Here is a 27,907-nt window from a genome sequence, read left to right as displayed (position 1 = left end):
TCCCTTCCAAAATGTTTTGAGAGAAAGAGAAGCCATTAATTCCCCAAGATGGGATTGTGGAGCTTGCTGCACATGCAGGTGTACACATGACCAATGCATTTGGAAGGATCTTTAGGGAATTGTGACTAATTTTCCATGACAAGAAGAGCAGAAGAAGGAGGTCAGCCTACACGTGCCCTGAGTTTGTGTTTGTTTCCTGAGAGGATAGTGCTGACCAAAGCCAAACCTGGGTCCTATTTGCATTCCAGAAATCTGATTCCAGCTTACTAACTTTTCTTGGCTTTTCTTTCTCACACAGAATCCCAGAAACTCTCAGTGTCACAGCAAAGATGCTCGTCCCCTTCTGAAGCCCAGTAAAAAGATGTTCCAGATCACTGCAAACGTGGGAGCTGCGGGTGATCCAAGGGCATCCATGGGCAGCTACTCCCAGGCCTATGGAACCATCAGTAAATCTGCACTGCAGAGCCTTCCAATAGCAAAGGCCCCCAAACACCCTGAGCAATGACAGTGGAGATGTTGCAGACAGGTGAAGTACAGCTCATCCCTCAGCCCCTGACCGAGCAAGGGCAGCAGGGGAGAGCCAACTATGAGGAAATGCTTTATTCATTGCTTAGGACAATGTCCTCTCCTCTGGACAAGCTCTGGAAAGGGAATCCCATTCTCCTGCCTTCCAGTCTCAGCAGGCAAGGACACAACACACTCCTTGTTTGAATTACTGCAAAAACCATAGAAAACTGCATTATTCTGATACTTGAGTGGTTTTTAGACATATTTGGGGTCCAGGGGTACCTCCTGAAGTTCCACAAGGCCAAGTGCAAGGCCAGGGAAATAGTCTGAAAGGCTTAAGTCCTTCTGCTCTGGAGGCAGGCTGGGAGAACTGGAGGTGTCCAGCCTGGAGGAAAGAAGGCTCCAGGAAGACCTCAGAGCCCCTTCCAATGCCTAAAGGGGCTCCAGGAGAGCTGGAGGGAGACTTGGGACATGGGCTGTGGTGACAGGACACAGGGAATGGCTTCCCACTGCCAGAGGCAGGGATGGATGGGGTGTTCGGAAGAAATCCTTCCTGTGAGGGTGGGGAGGCCCTGGCACAGGCTGTCCAGAGCAGCTGTGGCTGCCCCATCCCTGGCAGTGTCCAAGGCCAGGCTGGACAGGGCTTGGAGCAACCTGGGACAGTGGATGGTGTCCCTGCCCTGGTAGGCAGGGGTTGGGACTGGGTGACCTTTAAAAAGTCCTTTCCAACCCATTAAAGGATTCTTCAGCAGTCTGCCTAAATGGTGGATATTTTTTTTGAGCAGAACAGGTAACTGTTCTCTGAAGACCATGAAGACCTAACTCTTCACAGATAATCTCACAGCCTTTCACTCACTTCTATGACTGTTCTCAGCTAGATGAACAGAATTCATTATGGTCTGGTTTTGTTAAAATAAGTAGAAAAACATTTGAAATACAGGTGGGTTCTTCTACAATATTTAACAGCTTCTCCAGTATGTAATATTGTAATAATATTGTAAAAATAAATCCTTTATATTGCACTGCAGAAAATCTTTGTCTTTCAAGCAGCATTTGCTTTGTTGAGAGGGAAACTGCCTATTGGTAGGGCTGTCTTCTTCAATGAATAATTGGTCATTTTTATTGGTTTTGCTTTCAGAAAGCAAAGTTTCATGAGATACTATTGCTGAGACATCATAAAGGTGTTGCCAGTCTACAGCGGGACTACAGGACACTTTATCTTCCTGTTTCAGTGATGATTTTGGATACTTTTTCCTCATTAACTTGAAGCTCTTCTCTCTGTCCCTGAGGTTTTACTCTACGTGTGAGGAATAATTGTTATTCCCCCCAGCTCTCTCAGCTGTTCCAGACCAGTCACCTCATGAACTGCAGTTACACTCTCAAGGAAGTCACTGCCTGGCCAAGGCAGGACTTTAGATGCTTTTTTAAACTCAGACTCACCTGAAAAGTCCTCCTAAAGCCAAGCCCTTCTCCATCAATAGCATCTCAACAGCCTCTTTGAGCTCAGCCCCTAAAGCAGGTAATTCCCTTTATATGAGGGAACAAACCAGACCCCGCAGGCTCAGGAACTGGTAAATACAAAAGCTGGGCCTGCGCTGCTGGAGAAGATCAGAACCACAGATTAGGCCAAAATGTTGATAACAACTTTTTTTTTTTTTTTAATGTAAACCTTCAAAAAGATGCCTCCTCTGTCTGATTCATTGTGAGATACAGAAAAAGTGTAACTGCACCTAAGAAACCACTGAGCTTTAAGTACTTTTTCCAGTTATTACCTCTGTGTGTGTCTGTATGTATTTATCTTTTCTGGCTCAAATTCAAGTATTGAATTTTCTGATTTTCATTTTTTTTTCTGAAATTTGAATGGTTTTGTCTGCTGAAAATATTCCCTGGGTTTAACAGAGACTCTTATTTTTGTACAGTAACAGAGACTTGTTTTTTAAGCATCTTGGCATTTTAATTGTTTTATTTGGAACATACTGTGATAAGGTTGTTTGATACCACCTGACTATTGAGCAAACTGTGCTGTGGGAGGCTCATGCTGGATACATTTCTGCTCACTAATCAAGAAGAGCATTGCCATCACAGACAAGTTTCTTCCTCGTTTCCCTGTGACAGTCAGTGATTAAATGGAATTAAATAGGATTTCTAGGATCATTTTTTGGTCTTGAAGGTCCCCAGGATTTTGGGCATGAATTTTCCCATTTTCTTGTCTTTGGCATCTATGTCATATTCCTCTTCACTGGGACTTGTGTGCTCGTCCTTCTTGCAGAACACCTCAAACCTGCTGTAGACTCGCTTCTCCTTCCGCATGTTCTCCATCTTCTTCAGGAGGGTGTCTCTGTCCTCTGACGGCTGCCGCTGCAGGTTCCGTTTCTGGCTCCCAAAGCTCTCAGACCTGTGGATGTTGCAGCTTTTCTCCTTTTCCCCTTTTCTTTCCAAGCTTGTGGTCGACCTGGAGAGGTCAGGGTTGCTGGTGGATGGCAGCTGCTTGGCCAGCTCGGCTCTGTTCTTCTGGCTGTTGGCAGAGATCTGCTCCAGGATCACCTTGGTGTCGTCACGCAGGTTGCTGCTGTACAGGATGTTGGCTGTGGAGGAAGGGAACCTCCCTTGCGTTGTCTGGCTGCTCTTGGCGGGGAGTGGTGCTGTGAATTTGTGGGGTTTTTCTTCCTCCATTGCTTCCTGGCAGTCCCCTATGGATGATCGTTTGAGCACCACTGCCTGCTTGTCACATTTCCCACTCTCAGAAGCAGGATCCTCCTCCAATTTCTTTTCACCTTTTGGGTTCAAAAGCTGCTTCAACCGTAGTGACCCTTTTCTTAGAAACTCCATGGGATTTTGCTCTTGTTTTGAACAGTCTTCCTCAGATTTGTTGAGAGAGCTGTCAGACCCTTGACTTCTAGACAGGCTTTCTAGAACTGAGGATGTAGTACTTGTCCTCACCTGTGGTTTCTTCATTTCTGTGTTGAGTAATTTTGGAGAGTCTTCTCTGAAGGTCACTCTGTCCTTCTTCTCTGGAAGAGCCAATTTCTGAGTGTCTCCTACAAATATCAGGCTCTCCTTCTCTGGAAGAGGAGGTTTGTTCTCGATGGGGTAAAACCGGGATGACAGCTTGTCCACCTTGGTGCCAAGATGTGCCAGGGGATCTTTACTCAACGCATCCCCAAGCTGGGGGGTGGATGAGGCCATTCCAAATGCTCTGTCCAACTCTCCATGCATTTTGTAAGTACTGCAGGAGTCTTTGGAGTCCAGCACCCTGCTCTCCAGAATCTTATACTGCACAGATTTGGTACATTTCTTCTCCGTATTCTGAGATTCCTCCTGTAGGTAACCCGAAACAGCTTTGGTGTGGGTGACCGTGCCCCGTTCCATGTCCTTGCCTACAGCTTTGTACTTCTCCAGCAGCTCAGCCACTTTGGAGGAGGCAGCCGTCTTGATGGTTTCATTGTCCTTTGTTAACTCACTGGACATTTGCTCTTTTTGGATCATCTGCACCTTTTCTATTGTGGTGTTGGGCTGATCTAATTTGGCAGCACTGAAAATCAGAGAGGACCTGAGCCTGGAGCTCCTCTGGATCAAGGGATTTATCCTGGACCTGAAGGCATCTGGTTTCATTATCGAGGTTTCTTCACCTGCTCTGTCAGGATCTGCAGATTCCTTGGCACTGTCAATTCCCAGTGGCTTGCTATTGAAAGGCGTGGGGGGTTTGAAGGCTGGGACGAGGTCAGTGGGGTGCTTTGTGAGGGGATCCCCAAGGGCATCATTATACGCCTCGGACTCCATCGGCATCGGGAGCCCTTCATCTGGTTCAGACTGGTATGCGCTGAGGTACGAAGAAATCCTCCAGTTCCGTAACCCTGTTCTGTTTTCCTGCATGTTCTTGTCGTCATCCTGCTCTTCATCCTTGTCCTGTAGGAACAGGCGCTGCTCCAGGCTCTGCTTCTGCGTGGGAGAAGTCTGGCAAATGAATTTCTGTCCTATGTTCTGCCTCCGTAACATCATTCCCATGGGGCCATTGCCCGCGGGGTTCAGCTGGTCAGAGCCGTGTCTCACCTCCCTGGAAGAATTTGAGGGCACGTAATCCAGCCGTAGGGGGAAACCCTCCTGTGGGAAACTGGGCTCCAGTTCAGGGTATCGGGGTCCCTCTCCATAGTCTTCCAGTTCATTGAATCCCGGCCTCCCCCCTCGAATCCTCTCAAAGAATCCCTGAGGTCTGCCAGAAAGATGGGGATGTTCAAACTGGTACTGGTAGAACTGGTCCTTCTGGAAATGACTGGATTGGATTTTGAACTCGTCCATGTTGTTCATGAACATCTGCCGGGTGTACTGCTTGGCAGAAGCAAAATTTTCAAACGTTCCTTCTGCAAAACTGTGTCTCTTAAAAGCATCCAGCTCCAGCTGCTTGGAACGGAGGAAGCCCCTGACCGGATCCATCTGGGAATTCTCCATTTCCACCTTTTTGTACATCCGCATGGCTGACCCCTCCACAGTGTGCCGCAGCATGTCGTCCCGCCGGAAATTGGACAGGAAGTACCTGTCCGGATCCACCCTGTCCATGAAGGAGGGGAAGAGACTCTCATCCCTCTGGAACATCAGGGGGCCTTTTTTGGGGAAGAAAGGCATGTTATTGCCAAAGGGAGCCATGGCAAATGTGTTCTCTGCCTTTGCCAAGACATTGGCTGGAGGAATGAGCGGTTCCGACTGTGCAAACAAAATGCGGAATTCTTCATCAAAGCTGGCCACCAGCTCACCCTGGAAGATGTGTGCAATGCTCCTGTGAATCTTCTCAAAGGACCACATGAAACTGAAGAGAGAACAGAAGTGATGGAGTAACTCAGCTGTACCTGTTTTCATTAAAACATTTGCTCACCTGAAGCAATTTCTAAATTTTCGGTTGGGCAGAAATAGGGCAAAATAATGGCAGACAATTGCCCTGCAGCTACATGTTACACATGACTGTTCCCAAACCTAACAGCTCGATTGATTTGGGATCACATTTTTGCAGATAATTTCAAAAGGCAATAACTGATTTCTGTTCTAAAAAGCCAGTCAGTCATGTCACCCAGAGTGAGCTGATGATAATCTTTGTGTGAAGCAGATGTTCCTGTCTTTAGCACTGTCAGTAATGACTTGGGCAACAGTCAGTGTGTCCCCTCAGCACCTGGCAGGTGACACCAGTCAGGGGGACCCCAAAGGCTGGCAGATGTGTCGACAGGAACCTGTGAAAAGACAAACCCAAGATCTTATTCCTGGGGTGGCACAGCCCTTCCACCCACACAGTTTGAAGGGACTGAACTGAAGGAGCTGAGCTGGAAATGGGGGAGGAAGATGTTCAGTGTTATGGCTTTCATCTTCCCAAGTCAGGCTCTGCCTTTTCTTCCCCATCTGCTGAGTGATGGGGAGCAGGGAAGGGATCCCTTACTTTGCCTTGCTGTGTGTGCAGGTTTGCTGCAGCTGTTAGAACTGTATCACAACCCAGGAGTGTTCTCACTTTACAGTTCTCTACCACATCCCTGGGAATCATGAGGGACACCTTTGTGAGGCTTGGCTGCCTGCTGAGCTTAACCAAAACCCTTAGAATTACTGTCTTTTTTTTTTTTTCCCCTCAGATTTTTTAATTCTTAATGTGAAGGAAGCTTGGTTTGGGGTTGTCTGGGCTCAAGGCCTTCTTCCGTTGGTATATCTACCTCCACTGCAAAATAGAGTATTTTTCCAAAAAAATTGCTACTCAGTGTCCTTCAGTGAGCAAAACCTTTGTCCCTGATACACACGTGGAAGTGCCAGAATGCTGCTTTACCAATTCAGCAGCCTGTCTCTCAGAATCCCAGACTGGTTTGGGTTAGAAGGGACATTGACACCTTGTTTTACCCCCTGCCACGTGCAGGGACACCTTGCACTAGCTCAGGCTGCTCCAAGCCTCGTTGAGCCTCATCTTGAACGCTTCCACAACTTCCTACTTCAGAAATGATACAATATTGGAAAGCCCAAAGCACATGGGAGTGTGGCAGAAGTAGTCCTGAACAATTTACTTGATGCTCTCATAAACAAGAAATTATCTAATCGGAACAGTTAGTTGTTTGGTACAGCATCAAATGTGAGTAATTATTTTCAAACATCAGGAAAAAAAAAACCAAAGTGAAATCTTATTATCATGGAATGTGCACTTTAGTCAAATTCCTACAATTTTTTCTTCATATACTGTTTTTAAATACCTTTAATTCTATTGGCTTAACTTCCACCACGAGAAGCAACTCATGGTAAACTTGGATCAACCTGGTCTAGAAGGTCTCCCTGCCAACAGCATGGGGAGCTTTACCATTCTGTGATTCTATGATTACATTCTTAGAGCATTACAGGTGTTTATCCCATCACCCTCTTAATATGTGAAGGAGAAATTCTTCTACTGCAACTCACTAGAAACATTTATTCTGCCAGAAATGGATGCCTTAGCTGCTAAGATTGTTATTCCCAACAGGATGGTAATGTGTTAATGGCTGATCTCAATCCTAACTAAAACCACCCACCTCTCTGTTGCCCAGAGCGGCTGTGGCTGCCCCATCCCTGGAAGTGTCCAAGGCCAGGCTGGATGGGGCTTGGAGCAGCCTGGGATAGTGGAAGGTGTCCCTGCCCATGTGGGGCTGTGGGGGTGGAACAAGATGAGCTTTAAAGTCCCTTCCCACACAAACCATGCTGTGATTTGATGATTCTGTGAGTGGAGGTCAAAGTTCATTTGGTCCAGGCTAAGATGCAAAACTTACACTCCTTATGCTATGGCAAATTCTCCCTGGAATGGATCAGACGGGAGCTGAGCTCCTCTGCAGCCAGCCCCGTGCACAAAGCACCTGAGCCTCTCTCTCTGAGCTGGACAGGGCTCCTCACCTGTAGTTGCCACTCAGCACCACCATGCAGTCCACCAGCAGGAACTTCTCCTTCAGGTGCCCCTTGAAGGACATCCCCGTGCGGCAGTAGTAGGTTGGGCCGGACACTGTCCTCACCCTCAGGAACTGCAAACCAGAAAGGCACCGACTCAGATGGGACCCTCATTCCTTCCCTGCCCCTCCTTCCCTGCCTCCTTTTAACCTCCATCCACCCCCACTGGGATTATCCAGCTCCAGTGGTTCTGCCTGCGGACACAGCGATGTACAAACCCCTTTCTCCGCACATCTCCAGCCCTCACCCCGTGTCGTGCCAGCTCTCCTCACTTTCCTCACACTCATCTTTCACCAGGGTACTGCCCGTTCTCCCCTTTCTCAGGTGTTTCCTGCCATACTGGCCCTCTGTGTGGCAGGACACACCCCCTCAGGACACCAATCAGGTGGGGCAGGTCTTTGCTCACCTCCACATAGTTCAGGTTGACTCTGCACTTGGCAGCTGTGTCGAGGAAGAGCTGGGAGTTCATTTCATCCAGCAGGATGTAGACAGGCACCCGGCGAGAAGCAGCGTCCAGCACCTCAAACAGCAGATCCACATCGGTGAAAACGTCCATCACGATGGCCACCACCTGGGGAAGGGAGGCAGGACTCATGAGCCACTGTGCTGCCTCATGCCCTGACCAACCATGTATCCCAGCTTCTCACACCCCAAAGCTGCACTGTCCCCATCTCAGCTTCCTTTTGAAACAGGAAACATCCCAGTTAAAGGTCCCGTTAAGCACTGTGGGCCCCAAACTGGAAGGAGAATTTCTGTCCAGGAAGATACATGTTCTGTGTATGCAGGTGAGGAGAAACCTCCCCGTGTGTTTCCCAACTCATCAATCCAATAATTCCATTAATTTTTTGGCCATGTAATCACACTGGATAGTGTATGGAGCTGGTCCCCCCACTCCAACATCCCCGTGCCATTTCTAGGTAACTTCCTGGCCAGCATTCAGGCAGCCACTACTCAGCTGCATCCATGTGCTGATTTTATGGGAAGCAGCTTCACAGGTCTACCTTCCTGTCCTTCCTGCTCCCTGAGTGTAAATACTTGATGGAAAGGGCGTAAGGAAGGAGTAAAACTCTTCTCAGTGCTGCCCAGGGAGAGGAACAGGCACAAACTGAAACACAGGAAATTACAGTTCAGTTACAGAAAAGCCTCTGGGACTGGAAGGAGACCATCAACATGGGAACAGGCTGTCCAGAAAGGTTTAGTATCCACCCTTGGAGATGCTCAAGGACACATCCTGAGTGACCCTCCCTAACTGACCTTCTCTGAGCAGGGAGGTGGACAGGACCAGCTCCATAGGCCCCTTCCAATCTCTAATGTTTTGGGATTCTGTGAACTCTTGGTGTATTTTAGCATGGCCTAGGACATGGTGCCATGACAGCAGAGCAGAGACAAGCTTTGGTGCAGTCAATGGTGGATTTGAATCATCCTGCTCCTCTGTCAGGTTCTGGAAGCAAAGTTAAAGGAATTAGCAGAGGACCTGATGTTGCTCAGCCAGGAGAAGAGAAGCCTCCAGGAAAACCTTACAGCCCCTTCCAGTGCCTAAAGTGGCTCTGGGAGCTCAGGAGGAACTTTGGACAAGGGCCTGGAGTGACAAAACAAGGGGAGTGGCTTTATGCTGCCAGAGGGCAGAGTTAGATGAGATATTGGGAAGAAATTGTTCCCTGTGAGGGGAATAAGGCCCTGGTACAGCGTGCCCTGAGCAGCTCTAGCTGCCCCATCCCTGAAAGTGTCCAAGAACAGGTTAGATGAGGCTTGGAGCAACCTGGGCTAGTGGAAGGTGTCCATCCCCATGGCAGGGCAGTGGAACTGGATGAGCTTTAAAGTCCCTCTGACCCAAACCACGGCACTATGATTCTCTATCCCGATGCTTTGTGGCACACGTGTGGTTTTACCTCTGCTCTAGCTGGGCTCTCCCTGCCTCACCTGCTGAGCCGCCCGAATCATCCTGCGAGCCTCCTCCTTGATGCTGGGGTTGTCTGGCGGGGGTGGCTGCACCAGCGTCGTCACCTCTGTTCCCCTGAAGCCAAAGACCATCGGCCAGCCCAGGTCAAGCTCAGGAACGGCCAGATCTGAGTTCATGGGCCAGTAAGTCCCAGAGGATCCATCCATGTCATTGTCCCCCGCCGTGTCCGTGCTGCCCTCCTGGTTGGCGTACTGGGGCTTCTGGAGGTTCTGGATTATGTGATCCACCTCGGAGCCACAGAGGAAATCGGGGGCCGCCTCCTCAGCCAGGAAGCGCTGGTAACTCTCCTTGCCCTCCTCCGTGAGCACATCCAGGGCCAGGCGGTAGTACTCCTTGTAGTGGGGGGGAAGGTAGTTGGGGTCCAGGGGGTTGTCCCCCTGTGAGGAGCTTTGGGATCGACGAGCCATCAGGGGAGGGAGAGCTGGAGGGAAACAAAAACATCTGTGAGATACAGCAGTGTCATGACAGCAACACGTCCAACACATCCTCCTCAGAGAGCTAAGGCAGAGATTAAAAGAACATCGAGCAATGCTGGAGAAAGTTTAATCCAAAGGCATGAGAGCCTAAAATTAGGCAAAGGTGTGAGTCACGTAACCATTACCTTCACACAGTTAACTGTTTTGGGCCAAAATACAGAACAAATCAGCCCGGCAGCCCTGGGATAAGCAAGGCCAATGCATCCAACAGAATGATCAGCTTTCTCTTTTAGGCTGCTGGTTGATAAGCTTCAATTTATCATTTGTTTAAAAGTCAAAAGCAAAGCTGTAGGTGGTTATTATCTACACCCCATTAAATTTAATTTCCAAATGCTACAGAAGTTATTTACTATGTGTAATGTGGCCCTAAACCAAAAGCACCTGCCTGAACACAAGGGCACCCTCTGGACCCTTACAGATTGGGTATTATCAGCACCTCAGCACCTGAGCAGAAGCAGGTGGTGCGTGGGTGCAGGGGTGTCCTGCTGGTGTAACACAGTCAGAAGGCAGAAGAGTCTCCATGAGATGAATGAAGAAATAAATAACAAGGGATGTGATCACTTCTTCAGTCTCCTCATGTTAAGAAAAAACAGAGCTGAAAGGGGCTCGCATACAATATTTGGTAATTTTCTATAGGGGAAAATCATTTGAGACTATAGACAAATCTGATTTTAACCCATTTTTGAAAGAAAAGTTTGTTGTGTCACAACAGTAATATCTGACTGATCCACAAAATGCTCAAAGCACTTTGGCTTTAGACTCTGAACTAAAGTCAGTGCTGGAATGTTCTTTTCCTGCACCCCACCACTGAGGTGCCAGCAAAGACTTCCTCCTGATCCCCAAAAGAGTGAGTGACTTGTGCTGAGTGATGTTACTGAGCGAGCACAGGAGGTGAGGGTCGCTGCTGTCCTTGCCATCCAACACATCTGCTCCCAAAACGGGAGGGATTGCCATGGAGTGGGAGAAGATAAAGACCTCACACTCAGACTACCACTCATTAGGAGCTGTAAGGACAAACCAGTTTCAAGTTCTTATCCGACCACCTGCCCAGTACACAGCAGTACTGTGTTACTCCTGCCTCAACCTCCCAAAAATTACTCCTGGAACTCTTGGTAAAGCTGCATGATACAACAGGAAAAATTATAGTCTTAAAGTAAGGATAAGAAAATCCAACAGCTCCACATGTGATGTACTGCAACAGATAATCCTCTCTGTAGTTCTCACAGGCAGCTACCTATACGGTCTGAATTGTCTGCATTTATCTTCCCTCTCTAATTCTGTCTTTTTTTTTCTCTGTGTCAGAGAAGAAAGTACAGAGCACTCCAAAATGTATCTCTGGTGGAAGGTGCCCCTGCCCATCGCAGGGGTGTGGAACAAAATGGGCTTTAAGGTTCCTTCCCATCCTGGGATTCTGTGATTTTAGGATGCTCAAGTCACCAAAGTTCCTGCTTTTAACTATTTCAGCAGTGTCATTTTAAGGTCTTGCTCCCATGTTCCATCAGTCTTGGACAGAAGAACAACATATCCAGCTCACTCATATATGACCCAGGAAGGGGACAGAGGTCCCACAGCAAAATGCTCACAGTACTCAGAGATGGGAGTGTGAGAGACAAAGGACCAAGTGCAGCATTAAAAGGAAGAAGTATCAGAAGAACCCTCTGGTACTGCTGGGCAATCAAAACAACAGAGGAAAGGTCATGCTGGTGAAATGGCAAAGCAATTTTATACTGATTAATATAATTCTTTCACTACAGTTACAAATGAAGAGGGAGAAGACTGAGCTTTAAATAAGCATCAGGCAACACTGACTGTTACTGGGCTGGACTACAGAAAACAGCAGCACTACACAGGTTCAGGTGGAACTCACAGCTGGAGTGGGCTGGGGATATGGATGTTTTATTCAACTCCCCAGAAAGGAGGCTTATGCCTGAACTCTGATTCCTCAGTCTAGAGGAGACATCTGCAAGCTGTGACCAGGGCATCTCCGCTGCCAGCACAAGGACTAAAAGGGCAGAAAATGAACCTCGCAGGCGGCAGGTTCGGAGGGACACCAGGAAACACCCGTGCTCAGCTGGGCTGATCTGGGAGAATTCTCATTGCTCTGCACCTCCCTGGCAGGAGGGTGCAGCCAGATGGGCTCTGCTCCCAGTGCTTTCAGAGAGGAGTCACTTGAGTTCCCCAAGTAGTACTGAGCACATTTGTGAATAAGCAGGGAAAATGGCACCAGCAAAGAAGTGAATTTGATGTGAAAGCAAACTGCTCCTCATAGGTTTCCCTGAGACACCAGGAGAACACAGACATGGAGCTGGGGGTGTCCTGGTATCACTGAACCCAGCAGTGGGGGTGGGCTGCTGGCCTCGATGATCAGGGATGATCGGGGGAGCCTGCAGGGGATGTTTGGAAGGGGCTTGGAAAAGACCCATGGCTCATAACTGTGAAATAAAAACCTGAAGTTGTGTTTGTGCCCCCACAGGTCTCTGCCCCAGCTCTTCACGGGTTCCATGGCTTGGAGCCACCTGGTCTGGTGGAAGGTGTCCTTGCCCAGGGCACAGGGTGGAACAAGATGAGTCCCTTCCGACCCAAACCATCTTGTGCTTCCATTATTCCATTAAGTGTTGGAATCCTTTAATTCCCTGGGTTGTGACAAGAACAATCCCATGTTGATGAATTCTCAGTTTGCATGAAAAATGCTGGTTTATGCATATAAGTAAGTATGTAAATCAATAAATAGCTATACACACACACATACATATATATACAAACACACACAAAATTCTGGATATTTCCTTTATCTTCCAAAATCCTTCCCTGTCAGGTAAAGCAGAAGGGAAGAAATTACCTGGAACCCCAAAGGATATTTATGACCTTTTGTCACTTTGGTGGGTGTGAGCTGAGTTCAGGTCAAGGAATAAATAAAATTTCTCCTGCTACAGCCCATCTTGCTGACTTCAGATAGATTCTGCAGTTAGTTAATGGATTTTTATAATTTTGTTTTGCTCTGTTCCAGCCCCTGGGATGACCTGTTTGCAGCTGGCAGAGCTCTGAGGCCCTGGGTCAGATTTGGTGTCATGAAGCTGCTGACTGCCAGGCCAGTTCTCCAGTTCTGGATCAAACCATCCACTGTTTGGAAAGCAATTCCTCTTCAAATCAGATGTAAGCAATCACATACCACTTCTGACTGATATTTGTGTGCCAGAGGGAGGTTTCTAAGACAGAACTGGCTTTTAAACTCCTATCTTTTCACTTCTCTCAACTAGTCTTGCTCCATTCCAAGTGTGTCCAGTATTCCAGTGCAAGGCTGGATTTGGTGGAGGAGCAGTTCACATGCCTCAGGAAATAGGAGATGGATTACTTACTGTGCCACATTGCCCTGCTAATTTTTGCTCCAGAACTGTGTATTCCATGTATTTTGTAGGGCATTCCATGCTTTAAGCCTTGGTTTCTTTTAACCAGAGTTCAGGGAGCACAACATCAGGTTTCCCCTCAGAGGGACAGGAGCCTGGACACACATCAGTTATTAGAATTATCAGCTCTCTTCCTTGAGGGCTGGATTGTCCTTGATCAGGGGCACCTCAAACAACCTGCAGGAGACTGAGGGGAGACCTCAGTGCACTCCACAACTTCCTCATGAGAGGAAGAGGAGGAGCAGACACCGATCTCCTCTCTGGGGTGACCAGAGCCAGGACCCGAGGGAGCAGCTGCAGCTGGATCAGGGGAGGGTTAGGTTGGAAATTAAAAAAACGTTTTTCCCCCGGAGGGTGGTTGGGCACTGGAACAGGTTCCCTGGCCGAGTTCAAAGAGCATTTGGACAACACTCTCAGGCACTCTGGGGATGCCCCTGTGCAGGGCCAGCAGCTGGACTCGATGTGTGGCCCCTTCCAGCTCAGCCTACTCTGTGATTCTGTGACTCCAAGCAGGGGTTGGCTTCTTGTTTGAACTTCACCTGCAAATCTATTTCCTGCAGCTTCTTTCACCCCAGAAAAAGAAAAATGTTGTATTTCTGGAATTCTGAACCATCAAAACTGTCAAAGAAAGTAAGCCACAAACTGAAAATACCCCAAATGTAGATTTTCAGCCTGTAACTACTGATAGAGAATTTTACTTACTTACATGCTTGTATATTTTATTTAATTAGGAATTTCATTTTATTTTAATTGCTGGTCTCAGATTACAAAACCTTCTGACATTAGTAATGAGGATTTGGGGGAGAAATGTGAATGCTAAAAAGAATAAGGTGTGGCAATTTGCTTGGGGGTCTTTATAATGGGTAACAAAATATTTTTTTATAATGGGTAACAAGATATTCTGTGTGCAGTTACAGCTCAGGCACTGAACTGTCAGTGGGTACAGGAGGAGAGGAGCTGGTGCCAACCCAGCACCTGCAGCTGTGGGCAGCTGTGTGATGTGTTCAGCTAGAAGGAACCCAGAACATCCCTCCTTCCATTCCCATGACAATATTGGAAAACTAAGCCCTGAAGTCCCCTAGTCCAAAAACCCTGCAGTGCACCTCCAGAAGGGAAGAGGAAAGCTCAAGCACATCACCAATGTCCTGCACGCCTTCAACAGCCACAGTTTTACCAGGCAAAGCTTCCCAGGAAGAGTGGGAGAGAACTGCCCCAGCATTAGACAGGAAAGGAAAGGAATCCTGCTACATCCTGACAATATGACCTGGGAAAAAAATCCCAGCAATTGTTTGAGGCTGGACGTTTTGAGCGGAAAACACTGATACAGGACCTGAGACATTCTTCAGACCACTGAGCACACTGGCAACATCCCTACTGATCCTGCAGCCAAGTCCTGGTGCTTCAAGGAAAGAAAAATTCCAGAAGGTAAATTAGGTAGCAAGGGGGGAAGTCTACTTCTCCCCATCACTGAGCCCTTAGGCTTTGGGAAAGTCTCTATAAATAAAGTGCAAACAAACCATACCCAGGGCAGCAATTGAGGCGCTCACACACAGGCTCTCCATGTCACCTGGGATGCCTGAAGGTACCTGGCCTGGCCTCCAGCTGCTGCCGAGGAGGCTGTGGGTCTCTGCACGGCAGGTGTCACACCTGCTGGACTTTAGATGCCCAAAAGCACCTGGAATGTCCCAAACACCCCAGGTTTCAGAACCAGGATTACTCCTCCAGGATCAGTGACCAAATGCATATGTACAATGTGCCTATCTGCACCCCCTTACAGGTGATGGAAAATAATAATATCCAAGAAATATGGGAGAGGATTCATCTTCTAACAGACATGCTCATGTTTGGCCAAATATTCTCTTAATTTTTCTCCCAGGCATTAACAAATCAGCCTGCTAAAGCCTCAGTGCTCAGACCTCAACTGTTCTAACTCTGAGATCTCCCCTTACCCTGTCACACAATCCATCCTACCAAGATCCTGCTTGGAACTGTCAGTGCTTTATACCAGAATTTACCTAGAGGATGGGAGGCAGCTTTGACAGGAGGATGAGACAGGTATTGGGGACACACTCCTCCCTGTGAGGGTGGGGAGGCCCTGGCACAGGCTGCCCCGAGAAGCTGTGGCTGCCCTGTCCCTGGCAGTGTTCAAAGCCAGGCTGGACGGGGCTTGGAGCCCTGGGCTAGTGGAAGGTGTCCCTGCTCATGGCAGGGGTGGGGAACTGGATGAGATTTAAGGTACTTCCAACCCAAAACAACCCATGATTCCTTCCACATATCCCATCTAAACCCTGTCCTTTGGCACTGGGAAGCCATTCCCTCTTGTCCTGTCACTACAGGCCCTTGTCCAAAGTCCCCCTCCAGCTCTCCTGGAGCTCCTTTAGGCACTGGAAGGAGCTCTGAGCTGTTCCCAGAGCTTTCTCCTCTACAGGCTGAACACACCCAGCTGTCCCAGCCTGGCTCTAGAGCAGCAGGATTCCAGCCCACACTTACATGTCACAGTGTCACGTCTTCAGACAGTCTAGACACTTCTTCAGAAGTCTGTTACCATTATTTGGCATTTCATGCACTTCTCTGCTATCCTAAGTGATCATTCTATGAAATTATGCCCATAAATTTAGAAGTATCACCACTTACGATCAGAACCTTTAGAACCAAACCTGCAAAATTTAGTTTCTCCTTCTCCTAATGCAATGGCTGGGACAAGCATGAGCTTGATACACAGCACAGTGTGGAAAGAACCACAGAATCTCCTGAGCTGGAGGGGACAAACAAGGACCATCAAGCCAAACTCCTGGCCCTGCACAGGAAGCCCCAAGTAGCCCACAGAAAGAAGGTGGTAGGAGTACTGTTGGCACTCTCCTCCACTCACAGATCTGGGCTGGTGGCTGGGTTTGGCAGGAGGAAGCTGCAGGAGAACAGAAGGCAGCTCTGTGGCTGTTTGCAGGGACTCCTCCCATGCTCGGGGGCAATGGATAAAGGAGAGCACGAAGCAGCTTGTTGGAAACCTAACAAGTGGGAGATGAAGGCCGATGGAATGGGCTGAGGAGAAGCAGGATCCAGGTCTGCTCCGCCTGTCTGCCTGGGCTGTGCAAAAGACACTGCACAGCTGCTGCTCCTGTGGCTGCGGCTGCTGCTGCAGCGGTGCACAGGAGTCCCAGTGGAGTCACTCCCCTCCATGGCCAAAAAACCATCAGGAGGAGAGGAACAGGTGGAAAGGAAGGAGCAGGCAGGTCTCAGCCATCCCTATGCTATGATCAAGGTGGGGGTGAGGAGGGAGTCTCCGAGGGAAATTTCCCTTCAGCTTGGCCTGAGATCTGCCTCTGTTCCCACTGCTATAAATGGGAATGACTTTACTGGCTGTGATACCTGTCACATGCATTCGGTTTTGAGATTCCCGAAAGCTGTCAGACCCCCTCAATAAAGGGAAAAGTCAGATGTGATCACAGCCTGCAGATTCCTCCACACTGAAAAACACAATCACATGGAATATTTAATGTAAGGAAAAGTGGCTGACAGATGAAGTCGGAGGTAAAAATTATCCCTTTACCTCTGGATTCATTATAGGAGCAGAAACTGGGAAAAGCACAGACCTGTTGACGTGGGCAGCATTTGGTGCCTGTCCATATTATGTTCCACTTCAACAGACTTTTACTGTTTTTTTCCTAGCAGAGCAGCAGGGAATCACAGATTCAAACACGCTGTGATCACCACAAAGCCCTACAGATTAAAATAAATAAATAAAAGGACCTGCCTTTCTCCAGCGCCTTTGTGCCAGGTGTGATTCAAGGGCACTGGACCGTGTTTGCCCAGTCTAAGCAAAAGGGAACCGGCTCAGTGCTCCCTTTGGCTCTCATCTGTTGTGCCTGGTGCCAGCCCTGCTGATGCCTCAGCACCTGGGGCTGGCTCCATCTGCCTCCCTGTGCTGACTCCAGTGCTTGTTGTTACGTGTTCTGCCTGCACAGCCAGTTCCCAGGCTGCCTCGCTCAGGTGATCCCTTCCCTGGCTGGACCTGCTCTGCTGCTTTGGGACACTCCCAGGAGCTGAGGCTGCCTGGAGCACCCAGGAAGGAACTGCCTGTGAGGAAGCAGGGCTGGATCCCAGAGTCTGCAAAGGGCTGGGAAGACCCAATCTGCTCCCCAGACCCCTTACGTGCAAGTACAGGCAAAAGTTCCTGGGCTCAACCACCTCACTGCCCTAGACAGCACCAAGAACAGAAAGGCAGCACAGAGAGACTGTTCTTTAGCCACACTCTGCACAGCCAGCCACAAACCCCTCTGTGCTATCAACACTCCAAGGACTTCCGAACTATGGGCAAGAAATGAATCAAGGCACTTTTGATCCCTGTGATGGGCCTCACCTGGCCTGTACACCACATTCAGTGGCATCACTGACATCTCCTGGGGTGGGCTGTGAAAAAAATTCATGTTTCCAAAATGGCTCTTATACACAAAGTTTACAAATCAATTATTTAAAAGAAAATATTTGGCCTAAAAAAAAATAGGAAAGTTCCTACGCAAACAGACTGCTGATGTTCTGGGAGGGTTGGGTTTAGGAGAGGACAGCAATGCCTGAGGGAAAATGACTGCAGCAGACATGGTGACAATGAGACATGGAAAGTGTTAGCTTGCTCTCAAGAAAATGTATGTGGTAAATGATCTGGGAAGGGACCTGTCTCCTCGAATATGGTTTAAGGTGTGGGGTTTTTAATTCTGCACTGTGTGATGGAAGGACAAGCCAGTGCCTTCTGATCTTGCTGCAGAGGAAGAACCTGTATGAACAGCAGGACATGCTCGTCCTCTCCAGAAGCTGCATGTGCTCATTTTCCATCCCAAGGGTTGTACTTCTCCTGAAAAGGATCCTGCCAGTCTTACAGGGGTGCAGGATCCATAGTTCTGAAGTGTAGCCCAGAATTTCCTGCTTTGGTCAGAACAGGTGGCCATGGAATTGTGCAAGATCTGGGGCAAAGAGGAAGCTGCCCAGAGAAGCTGTGGCTGCCCCATCCCTGAAAATGTCCAAGGCCAGGCTGGATGGGGCTTGGAGCACCCTGGGCTAGTGGAAAGTGTCCATGGCAGAGGGTTGGAGGAGATGGTCTTGAAGGTCCCTTCCAACCCAAACCATTCCGTGGCTGCATGATAATGGATGCTGGACACCTTCCCATGAACTGCTCTTCTCACCAAGCAGGGCTCAGGAACATTCCTCACAACAGGACAGGGAAATACAGCAAATAACCTGGACTAGGCACTTTTTTAGCTACAACTGCCTCTGCCAAGTCCTAATTCTTATTTTTTCTCTTTCCATTCTTCTCTCTGCATTTCCTGCTGAGCCTTACCATGCTCTCCCTCTCAATGTCCTCTTCAGGCAGTAGGCTCAAAGCCTGGGTTTCTGTCAGAATTTCTGGTCAGAATTTGTTATTCCTGTCACAATGCCATATAATGCTTGCAGACCTTCTCCTTTGGTCATGTGAACAGATGATCACTCCATGTTAATCATCTGAGAGAATGTCACCCCATTCTTCACTCTGGGTGGTCTTACGTGGATCTCAGTCATCTTTTAAAAACAGACAGTACCTCTGCCTCCTGCTGGGAGTTTCACTGCAGAAGTTTTGGCCATCAGATGAGAAATTGCTTCAATTAATCAATTTTTCACTGAGCTTCCAGAGATGGCAGCTGCACTGTCTGTGTTCATACCTGTGGCAGCTGACCCTGATAAATGGTTCCAAGAACTCCTTCTGTGTCTCAGGTGAGCAGTGAATGCCCTGAATGCTGCAGGCATGTGGCAGAGTAGAACTGGTGCCTGGTCTGCACCTCCAAAACCCACTGGACTCTCACTCATCTCTGCTTACTAGGGCAAGGGATTCCACAGAACATTCTTTGCTGGAGAATCAGAAAGTGGCCAGACATTCAGAATATCCAGGGGATCTTTCTGCAGGCCAGAGGAAGGGAAAACTGGCAGAAGAATTACATGTTGTAATTTTCTTTGTGAAGTGGTTACTGAGACACATGTCAACGTGTCCCACAGTGGCAGCATGTGAACCTGTCAGCCTTAACTGTCCCATGCAGCAAGGGTACGGAGTGGACAGGGAAAGCTGAGCTGTGGGGAGTCACCAGCACAAAACCTGATGTTTAGAGCAGCTGGAAACGAAATGTCATCCTACGTGCAAAAGGCGTCTCTTAGCAGATTATCTGAATAATCATGGAATCCTTTGGCCTGAAAAGCCCCCTGAGGCCCTCGAGTCCAACTGCTCTCCCAGCACTGCCAAGGCCACCACTAACCCATGTCCCAGTGCCACATCTACGATAGCAATGCTCATGTCACATTCACTATCCTGCAGCCAATCCCTTCCCCTGGGTTTTTATTCAAAAGGTTGCAAGTAAAAGGAAATCTAAAACAGAGAACTTAAAAAAAAGGACTATCAGCGTAAGGTCTAATTTGGAGGAGAACCATGTGCTGCCCTTGACTTTTACTTCCCACACACACACATTTTAGAAATGCACTCGTCAATCTCCTCTTCCTCATTAAGACTACAAAAATCCAGCTCATGGGGCCTGATAAGCAGTCCAGACGTGTCCCATGTAACTGTGAATGCAAAGAATTCCAATCCTGCAGGGTTTGGAGGTGAATTTCCATTGCCTGGAAAGTTTTGGTTGCCAGAAAAATTATGTGTAGAACATGGGGGAATCTGTCCTGAGCCACAACCCTGACACAAGCATACAGACATTTCCACACTTAGAGAATCTCATATTCACAGACTGGTTAAAGTTGGAAAGGACCTTCAAACCCATCTTGCTTCACCCCCCTGCCATGGGCAGGAACACCTTCCAATAGACCAGGTTGCTCCCAGCCCCATCCCAACCTTGAACCTGCCAGGGATGGGGTAACAACAACTTTTTCCTTTGGCATGCAATTTCCTCTAAACCATATGAAGAGCAAGACCTTTTTCCCCCCTCAGAATACTCCTATTGCCAGGTCACAGCAAATCCAACTCTCTCTTTACCCTCAAATGCAACTATAAAGTCCCTCAGGTAAATAGGAGTGTGACCTAAAAATGAAAACAACTTTCTCTCCATAAAATGAAGCTCCCACGTGTCCATCTAATGGGGTTGGGACACACTGTGTTCTCCTGCCTCCTGATCCAGGGAGAACATCTGCACAGGGAACTGGGAACCAGTGTTTAGCACTGCTGCCACTGTCACTGCTCCAGTTTGGGGTAGTTTGCTGTTACTGACTTATTTTTGGCCTCTCTTGCAGCTGAGCTTATTGCAGCTTCCACAAATTAGATGTTTTCAGCAGCAGAAGGATGTGATCAGTACTTCTGTTCCTTCACAGGTGCCTCTTCCTTTTGTAACTGTTCTAGATGGAGAACCCAATCCTCAGGCCAGGCAGGATCCACAATTGACCCCTATTGACCCTGGCCAATTTAGAGTGAGCAACAAGGAACCATCCCTTTCCTGTCCTCACACACACGTTCTGAGGTCTGTCAGGCTCACACCTATGGAAAACTCAGCAAGTGCTAGCCCGTGTGCCTGTGCACGCCTGTCCACACGCATCTGTCCATGCTCCTGCCTGTACGTGCACGGCTGTGCCAGGGCTCGTGGGCCGTGTCAGCACTCAGTGCACACCCAATCCCTGTGTGTGGAATGCAGGGGCCTCGGGAGCTGCTTCCCAGCTCCTTGCCCACCGCAGACCTTGGCCCTCACAGCACATCCCCTCTGTCCCAATCTCCTGACCACACGTCGCTACAGCATTCCTGGTCCAAACAGGAGCCCGGCTTGGGCTTTGTTATGGGGAGCTCAATCAGGCTGCAAGACTCTTCCCAAAGAATGAGGCTGACTTTGGGAATATCCACCCCTGAGGGATTTCTCAAAGAGGAACAGACACAATTGTATCAAGTGTTTGATAAGCAGTTTTGATCTCAGGACAGAAGGGTCCCTTCCCTTGCCATCCCCGACACAGCTCGGACATTCCAGGTCCCCTCCCTCACCATCTCCAATCCCTGCTGCCTGCACTGGGACGTTCTGGGTCTATTCCTTCCTCATCCCCAGTCTCTGCTGCCAGTACAGGCACATTCTCTCACCCCCCTTGCCTCTCTCATCTCCTTCTGTCTCTCTCCCTTCTCACCATCATGGCGTGACTGGGAGCTCCTGCCACTGGAGCCTTCCCACACAGGAGCAGCAACCTCCTGCCCATGGATTGCCTATGGAATCCCATGTTCCAGATGCCGGGTGCTCAGTCCTATGCAGAGGAGCAGGACAGGCCCTCCCCAGCCCTTGCCCTCCACCTGGGCAGGTACCCCAGGAGGTACCTGCCCTTCTCCTACCTTACCAGGGAAGCCGGGCAGGTGGTGGGTAGGTAGTGGGTCACTCTCTGGCTCAGGCGGCCATGCAGGTACCCACGAGGTCTCCGCCCTTCTCTACCTTCCCAGGTGAGCTGGGGCAGGTGGTGGGTCACCGTCTGCTCACTTGGACGTGCCTGCAACCTGATTCACCTGGGAGCCAGGCGAGCGAGGCTCCACCCAGGGCAGAGCGGGGGTGAGTAAGAGAGAGAGAGGCAAACTCCGGAGAGCTGTTCCCTCCCCAGGCGCGCAGGGAGCCAGAGATAAGGGCTCCGCATTCCTGAGCCGCCGGAGGCCTCTCCCTTCCGTCTGCCCCGAGCCTGTCAGACCAGCTCGGGACTGGCAGCGGGGCAGGGCCGCGCTGCAGCCCCGGTCCTGTCCCGGCCCGTGACACGGACCCCAGCCCAGCCCCGGGCCCAGACCTCGGGCCCCAGCCCCGGGCAGGGCCTCTGCGCGCTGGCCCCAGCTCGGTCGTGGCCCTGCGGCTCCCAGGAAGGGGGATTTGGGCTCCTCGGGCACTTCTCGTGCTCTGGGCCTGTTGAGGACAGACGAGCAGCAGCTCCTGGGCAGTGACACCGTGGCACAGGAGGGGTCGGGGGCAGCTCCCCCTCCCCTGCGGCGGGACCGTGCCCCGTGTCCCCGGGGGTGCCGTGGAAGGGGCTCTGAGGAGACAGCCGTGGCCTCCTGTCTGCCCCCATCACTGTCCCGCTCCCGCAGCCGGGGCCCCGCGGGCAGGGAAGGGTTAAGCGAGATTCCTCGCAGCCCCGGGCGTGGCAGCGCCTGTTCCACCTTTCAAGTCCCAGCCCGTCCCGCCCGGCCGCCGCCGCCGCCGTGAGGGCCGGGCCGGGCCGGCGGTGACTCAGGCGGGGCGGGGAGGCGCGCGGCGCTGAGGGGTCCCGGCGTGAGAGAGGGAGCGAGGGCCGAGCAGCCCGAGCCGGGCACGGCTGGGGTGTCCGCAGGGCGCGGACAGGTCCGGGCTCCGCACGGAAAGGATACTGAGGGGCTGGAGCGTGTGCAGAGAAGGGAGCAGAGCTGGGGGAGGGTCTGGAGCTCCGGGCTGAGGGAGCTGGGGGGCTCAGCCTGGAGAAAAGGGGTTCAGGAGGGACCTTCTCGCTCTCTTCAACTCCATAACAAGAGGGTAGAGCCAGGCGGGGGTCAGGCTTTGCTCCCAGGTAGTGAATGACAGGATGAGAGGTCATGGCCTCAAGCTGCACCAGAAGAGGTTTAGGTGGGATATTTGGAAGATTCCTCCTGGAAAGGGCAGTCCAGACTGGCACAGCTGCCCAGTCCTCATCCCTGAGCAGACTGAACAGTGGTGTGAACGTGGCACCTGGGGACATGGGCTAGTGCTGGTCCTGGGAGTGTTGGGGGAGCAGTTGGACTTAGTGATCATTAAATCATGGAACAGTTTGGGTTGAAGGGACCTTTCACCTCATCCAGTTCCACCTCCCTGCCATGGACACCTTCCACTGTCCCAGGCTGCTCCAAGCCCTGCCCAACCTGGCCTTGGACACATCCAGGGATCCAGGAGCAGCCACAGCTGCTCTGGGCACCCTGTGCCAGGGCCTCACCACCCTTACAGGGAAGGATTTCTTCCCAACATCCCAAATGAACTCACCTCTGGCAGTGGGAAGCCATGTCCCTCTGTCCTGTCACCCCCAGCCCATGTCTAAAGTCCAGATCTCTTGGAGCCTCTTCAGGCACTGGAATCGAGGTAACAATTCATCAACTGCTTGGCTTCTTTTCTGTGGACAGAGCACTTCTGCTCTCTAATGGAATGTAGTGTTGTCTTTGTTTACATCTTTGATATAATCCCTCTTCTGTCATCAGGAAACTGCAAAGGATCTGTTTTGAGGCCCCAAAAATGATGGCATTGCTGGTAGTGTCATGGTTCTGATATGGCTGTTTAAGGCAGGACCTATCAGACTGAACACTGGTGACTGCTGCAGAGGTGGCTGTATCAGCACCAGCCATCCCATAGACCTTGGAACGGTGCCACTATGTACATGGGGACAATTCAGACCTTCCAGGCCAAAAAGATGAACTGTAGCTGAACCCCAGTGGATACAAGGGAGCTACATCATCTATCTGGTATCTCATATATAAACTCTGGTATCTCATATATAAAGATCGGATAAGCAGTGCCCCTGGTCTGAAGCTGTGATTCAGAACGAGCTGAACCAATCCTGCCTGTAAGGAAAGCCAGAATTGGTAAAATCTCTCAGAAAGTCAGGTTTAAACTGTTTCATTAGTTTTTCTACAAGGTTTCAGTGTGTGGCTTTACAAACCTTTTTTCCTTAAATAACGATGACTTGTAGTAAGAGTCTGGAATAATCTGTAAAGGAACTTAAAATCTTTGTGAACTTTGGCTTTTAGATTGTATCAGCCAGTAGGGGCCTGCGTTATTCCGAGATGTTATTACGTGAGGGAAATCCCAGTGAAAACACACTGGTCTTCCCAGAGCTTGTGGTCAGATCTACCCCCTGCACTTTTGTTTCAGCCTTTATCTCAAACCAATTTAATCGACTTCATTAAGTCTCATAACCAGTATTTGAGGAAAGTACTTCTCAGTAATGTAAATACAATTATCACCTTTCAGTCTTCTCACTATTAAAAACAGAAAACATTTTAAACCTCTCATTTTCTCTTTTCCCCATCACTTAAATGGTATTGGTGGACCTTTTCTGTTCCAGCTTTTCAAAACTAACTTTCAAATCAGAATATCAAAGAGGATGCTTTTACTTTCAGTTTCACTACTGCTGTATATACAAATACGTCACCAACATTTTATTGGAGTAGGTTTGACTTCTCCTGAGCCAATTTCTTTTGCACTCCAGAGTGAATATTACCTGGAATTGCTGATTTTAAAGCTATTCCTAATGGAATAAAAAGGCCTGCATCCTTCCACTTGGGAATTAGTAATGAAGTTTTGCTGCTTTTCTATTCTGAATGTTGGTTGTGTTTATTTTCTTGTATTATTTCCAAGGTAATATTGGTTATTTTAGAGAATCTTCTTTCACTGTAAATGCAATGTACACGTGTAAGTGGTGTTTGTTTGGTTTTCATGAATTACAATGTATTTGCATTGTTACACTGGATTAGTGCAGTAATCCAAACTGGGTAATTACTGTTTGTCACCAGTGTCTCACCAGGCTCCCTCTGCCAACGGCCTTCAAACAAGGGACACTCATGTCCCAGATTGAGGATGTCTGGATTAACGACACGGGGTAAAACAAAGCGTGTGGAACGAGGTGAGACCTAATTTCAGACTGTGGTAGCTGCTTCCATTGGGACTGCAGCTCTCGGAGCCAGCAGAGCATGGCAGGGAGCACCCTGAGCAGGGGGCAGCAGGGAGAACACCCTGAACAGCTGGGGGAACACCCTGAGCAGATGGGAGAACACCCTGAGCAGGTGGGAGAACACCCTGAACAGCTGGGGGAACACCCTGAACAGATGGGAGAACACCCTGAGCAGGGGGGAGAACACCCTGAGCAGGTGGGAGAACACCCTGAGCAGGGGGCAGCAGGGAGAACACCCTGAGCAAGTGGGAGAACACCCTGAGCAGGGGGGAGAACACCCTGAGCAGTGGGGAGAACACCCTGAGCAGGTGGGAGAACACCCTGAGAAGGGGGCAGCAGCTGGGAGAGCTCTGCTGCACTGTTCTCCCCAGAAACCAACACAGCCCATGTGTGCCGGACAGGATGTGCTGGGGTACTGCTCCACCCCTCAGTCTTGGCATCAGCCTGAACAGGAGCACTGCGAGGGGTCTCGGCACTGATCAAGAGGGGATTGCACAAGTTTGTGTCCTCAAGTGCCACAGAATTCAGAACATGGGGGATATGGCACTCAAGCACATGGTTTAGCAGTGAACATGGTGGTGGTGCTGGGCTTGTGCTTGGTCTTAGTAGTCTTACGGGTCTATTGTGACCATAATGATTCTGTGATTCCATGATTTTAAAATTGAAATCATGGGAATCTCACCTGATGGGAGCTTGGTTTCTGGTAGGTTTAGATGGGATACTGGGAGGAAGTTCTGCCCTGTGAGGGTGGGCAGGCCCTGGCACAGGGTGCCCAGAGTGGCTGTGGCTGCCCCTGGATCCCTGGCAGTGTCCAAAGCCAGGCTGGATGGGGCTTGGAGCAGCCTGGGACAGTGGAAGGTGTCCCTGCTGTGGCAGGGGGTGGGATTAGATGGGCTTTGAGGTCCCTTCCCACCCAAAACACCCCATGATTCTGTGATTACCACTCGGCCCCTGGCTCCATCCACCAGTGAGCCTGTGGCCTGCTGTGATCACTGACAGGATGTGAGGAACAGACACATTACCTGCCCCAAAGGCACCACGAGCAGAGACAAGGTAATCTGGAGAGCAGGAACTCATTCCAGAGCCGCTTCTCTAGCAGTGCAGATCCATGGGCTCTTTGATAAAGGAGAAGGTGGTGAATCTTCCCCTTGACTCCACACGGGTGACTCATCCCAGCTGCCACTCTGGGTTTGATCTGCTCAGGCTCTGCATGTGTACATATCAGATTATCTGGGTTAAGTGCAGCTTTGCTTTTGCCCTTTATCTGTCTGCTCTGAAGCTGTTTAACATGATCTGCCTGTTTTTATGCAGCTCAGTTTCAGCAGTCCCAGGCACTGACTGGCACTGAGCTGATTTTTTCTGCAGTGACCACAGGCTTGGTCACTCATCTCACAGTCCCAAATACAATTCCCACCCCTGCTGTGCTGACAGAATTGGAAGTCTCTTCAGTGGTTGCACAAGTCATCCCCCTCTAGTCCTTCACAGTGACTTTTTTAACGTGGAGAAATCCCACATTATTCTAACAAGCAGAACCAACATCTGCATGGAACTCTGGGAGTGGGAACAGGAATGTGGTCTTGCACAGTTTCACTGTTAGAAGTTGTTTGCTTTTTTAAAGAAAACTGCCTTCAATTAAAGGGGCTGATGGGGAATAATCTGCAAAGAATCAGCGTTGCAGTTATACAGCAGCACTGTTTGTGTACCAGGGCAGGAAGTTGTTGTGAGGGTTTGCTGTTTTGTTCCTTACCAGTGTTCAGACCTGATGCCTGTCCTTTCCTTCTGGGGAACACCCAGGAAGGGTCCTTGACCTAAGGAAGGAAGGTCCCTGGGATCAGGTCACCTGGCCTTAACCACGACCGCATGGAAGCTCCCCCGTGCAGAAAGGGGGATTCAGAACATCCAGTATGACCTGAGTAATAGAAAATCCAGACCTGCTTGGCTGGGCCAGTCCCCACTCCCCCTAAGGAACAAGGATAGCCAGAGCCAGAGCTCACCCTGCGTTGGCAGAGCCTCTATCTTCAGTGGTCACGGGAGACACGTTTTAATTCCTAGACCAGACTGGTCGAAGTCTGAACCTTCCTTCTGAGGGGACGAGGTGCAAACGCGGATCTCTGTGCCCACCAGGGACAGGACCCGAGGGGATGGCCGAAGTTGTGTCAGGGGAGGGTTAGGCTGGATACTAGAAAAAGGTTCTGCGCCCAGAGGGTGGCCGAGCCCTGGGATGGGCTGCCCAGAGCAGCGGTCACAGCACCGAGAGGTGTCTGGACAGTACTCTGGCCCTGGTGGGCCCCTGGGGATGGCCTGTGCGGGGCCAGGGCCGGGCTCGATGGTGCCTGTGGGTCCCTTCAGCTCAGCTTCCTCTGGGACTCCGTCATCCACACACACTGCTGCCGCTGCGGGCACACGCGGCTCGGCAGGCAGGGGCACTGTGTCTACTCTGTCCTCCCTGAGGAGAAACAGCCTGACGGCACAGCGGCTCCTGAGGCAGACGCTGGGTTAAGGTTATTAACGAAACGAGGGTTCACCACAACTGCAGGTCGATGTTTCCTGCAGGCAGAGAACTGCACCTTTTCATAGGCGGCGAGCAGCACGGGCCCTGAGCCGCTCCCGGAGCCGTTTCCATTCCCCGCTCCAGGACGCTCTCCCGGGCTCCGCTCGGCCTGGGCCCGACAGCGCCCGCCGCCGCCGCCTCAGGGGCGCGTCACCGCGGCGTCACCGGGGAGCGTCAGCGCGCCACGTCACGTGACGGCGTCACCGGGCAGCGCCGCGCCGCCGCTGCTCCCGGTCTGGCCAGGCCAATTCCTGCCGGTGCCGCCGCTGCTCTGGATCCCGGTCCGGCCACGCCAATCCCCGCCGGTGCCGCCGCTGATCTGGATCCCGGTCCGGCCCGGTCAATCCCCGCCGGTGCCGCCGCTGATCTGGATCCCGGTCCGGCCCGGTCAATCCCCGCCGGTGCCGCCGCTGATCTGGATCCCGGTCCGGCCCGGTCAATCCCCGCCGGT

General features: G+C 50.3%; 2 protein-coding genes across 11 annotated transcripts in view; one reads left to right on the top strand and one right to left on the bottom strand.

Annotated features, from left to right (window-relative positions):
- The window catches only part of MAPK15 (mitogen-activated protein kinase 15), a 29,677-nt gene extending 12,657 nt beyond the window's left edge, over window positions 1-17,020 (top strand). For 3 of the 7 annotated variants that reach the window (XM_068179704.1, XM_068179710.1, XM_068179720.1), the window contains one exon: window positions 299-5,267. In XM_068179704.1, the coding sequence (XP_068035805.1) occupies window positions 299-505 (207 nt within the window). In that variant the 3' untranslated portion in view covers window positions 506-5,267. Of the gene's footprint in view, window positions 1-298; window positions 5,268-12,877; window positions 13,949-14,185 lie in introns of those variants that run through there. The other 4 variants (XR_010995820.1, XR_010995821.1, XR_010995823.1 and 1 more) reach the window with 4 other exon arrangements.
- On the bottom strand, window positions 1,296-27,528 carry FAM83H (family with sequence similarity 83 member H). 4 transcript variants are annotated; one of them, XM_068179673.1, is made up of 5 exons: window positions 25,928-27,528; window positions 9,355-9,815; window positions 7,841-8,005; window positions 7,384-7,508; window positions 1,296-5,308 (listed from the first exon to the last, which is right to left on the bottom strand). In XM_068179673.1, the coding sequence occupies exons 1-5, from the start codon at window positions 25,980-25,982 to the stop codon at window positions 2,659-2,661; spliced, it is 3,456 nt and encodes a 1,151-aa protein (XP_068035774.1). In that variant the 5' UTR covers window positions 25,983-27,528; the 3' UTR covers window positions 1,296-2,658. The 4 variants fall into 4 exon arrangements, with proteins under 4 accessions (XP_068035774.1, XP_068035785.1, XP_068035792.1 ...); XM_068179684.1 differs by lacking the exon at window positions 25,928-27,528 and adding an exon at window positions 23,225-23,684; XM_068179691.1 differs by lacking the exon at window positions 25,928-27,528 and adding an exon at window positions 21,597-22,440.
- Window positions 27,529-27,907: the final 379 nt, after the last annotated feature.

This window comes from Anomalospiza imberbis, chromosome 1 (assembly GCF_031753505.1).
Source record: "Anomalospiza imberbis isolate Cuckoo-Finch-1a 21T00152 chromosome 1, ASM3175350v1, whole genome shotgun sequence".
Lineage (NCBI taxonomy): Eukaryota > Metazoa > Chordata > Aves > Passeriformes > Viduidae > Anomalospiza > Anomalospiza imberbis.
This window is presented reverse-complemented; position numbering and strand designations above follow the sequence as displayed.

Excerpts from the sequence above, each read along its gene's own strand:
- FAM83H (XM_068179673.1), bottom strand. The coding sequence starts at position 25,982 with ATGAGTTCCTGCTCTCCAGATTACCTTGTCTCTGCTCGTGGTGCCTTT. Across the intron at positions 9,816-25,927 it reads TCGTGGTGCCTTTGGGGCAG|CTCTCCCTCCCCTGATGGCT; the intron begins GTAATGTGTCTG and ends GTTTCCCTCCAG. Across the intron at positions 5,309-7,383 it reads GTGCTGAGTGGCAACTACAG|TTTCATGTGGTCCTTTGAGA; the intron begins GTGAGGAGCCCT and ends TTCTCTCTTCAG.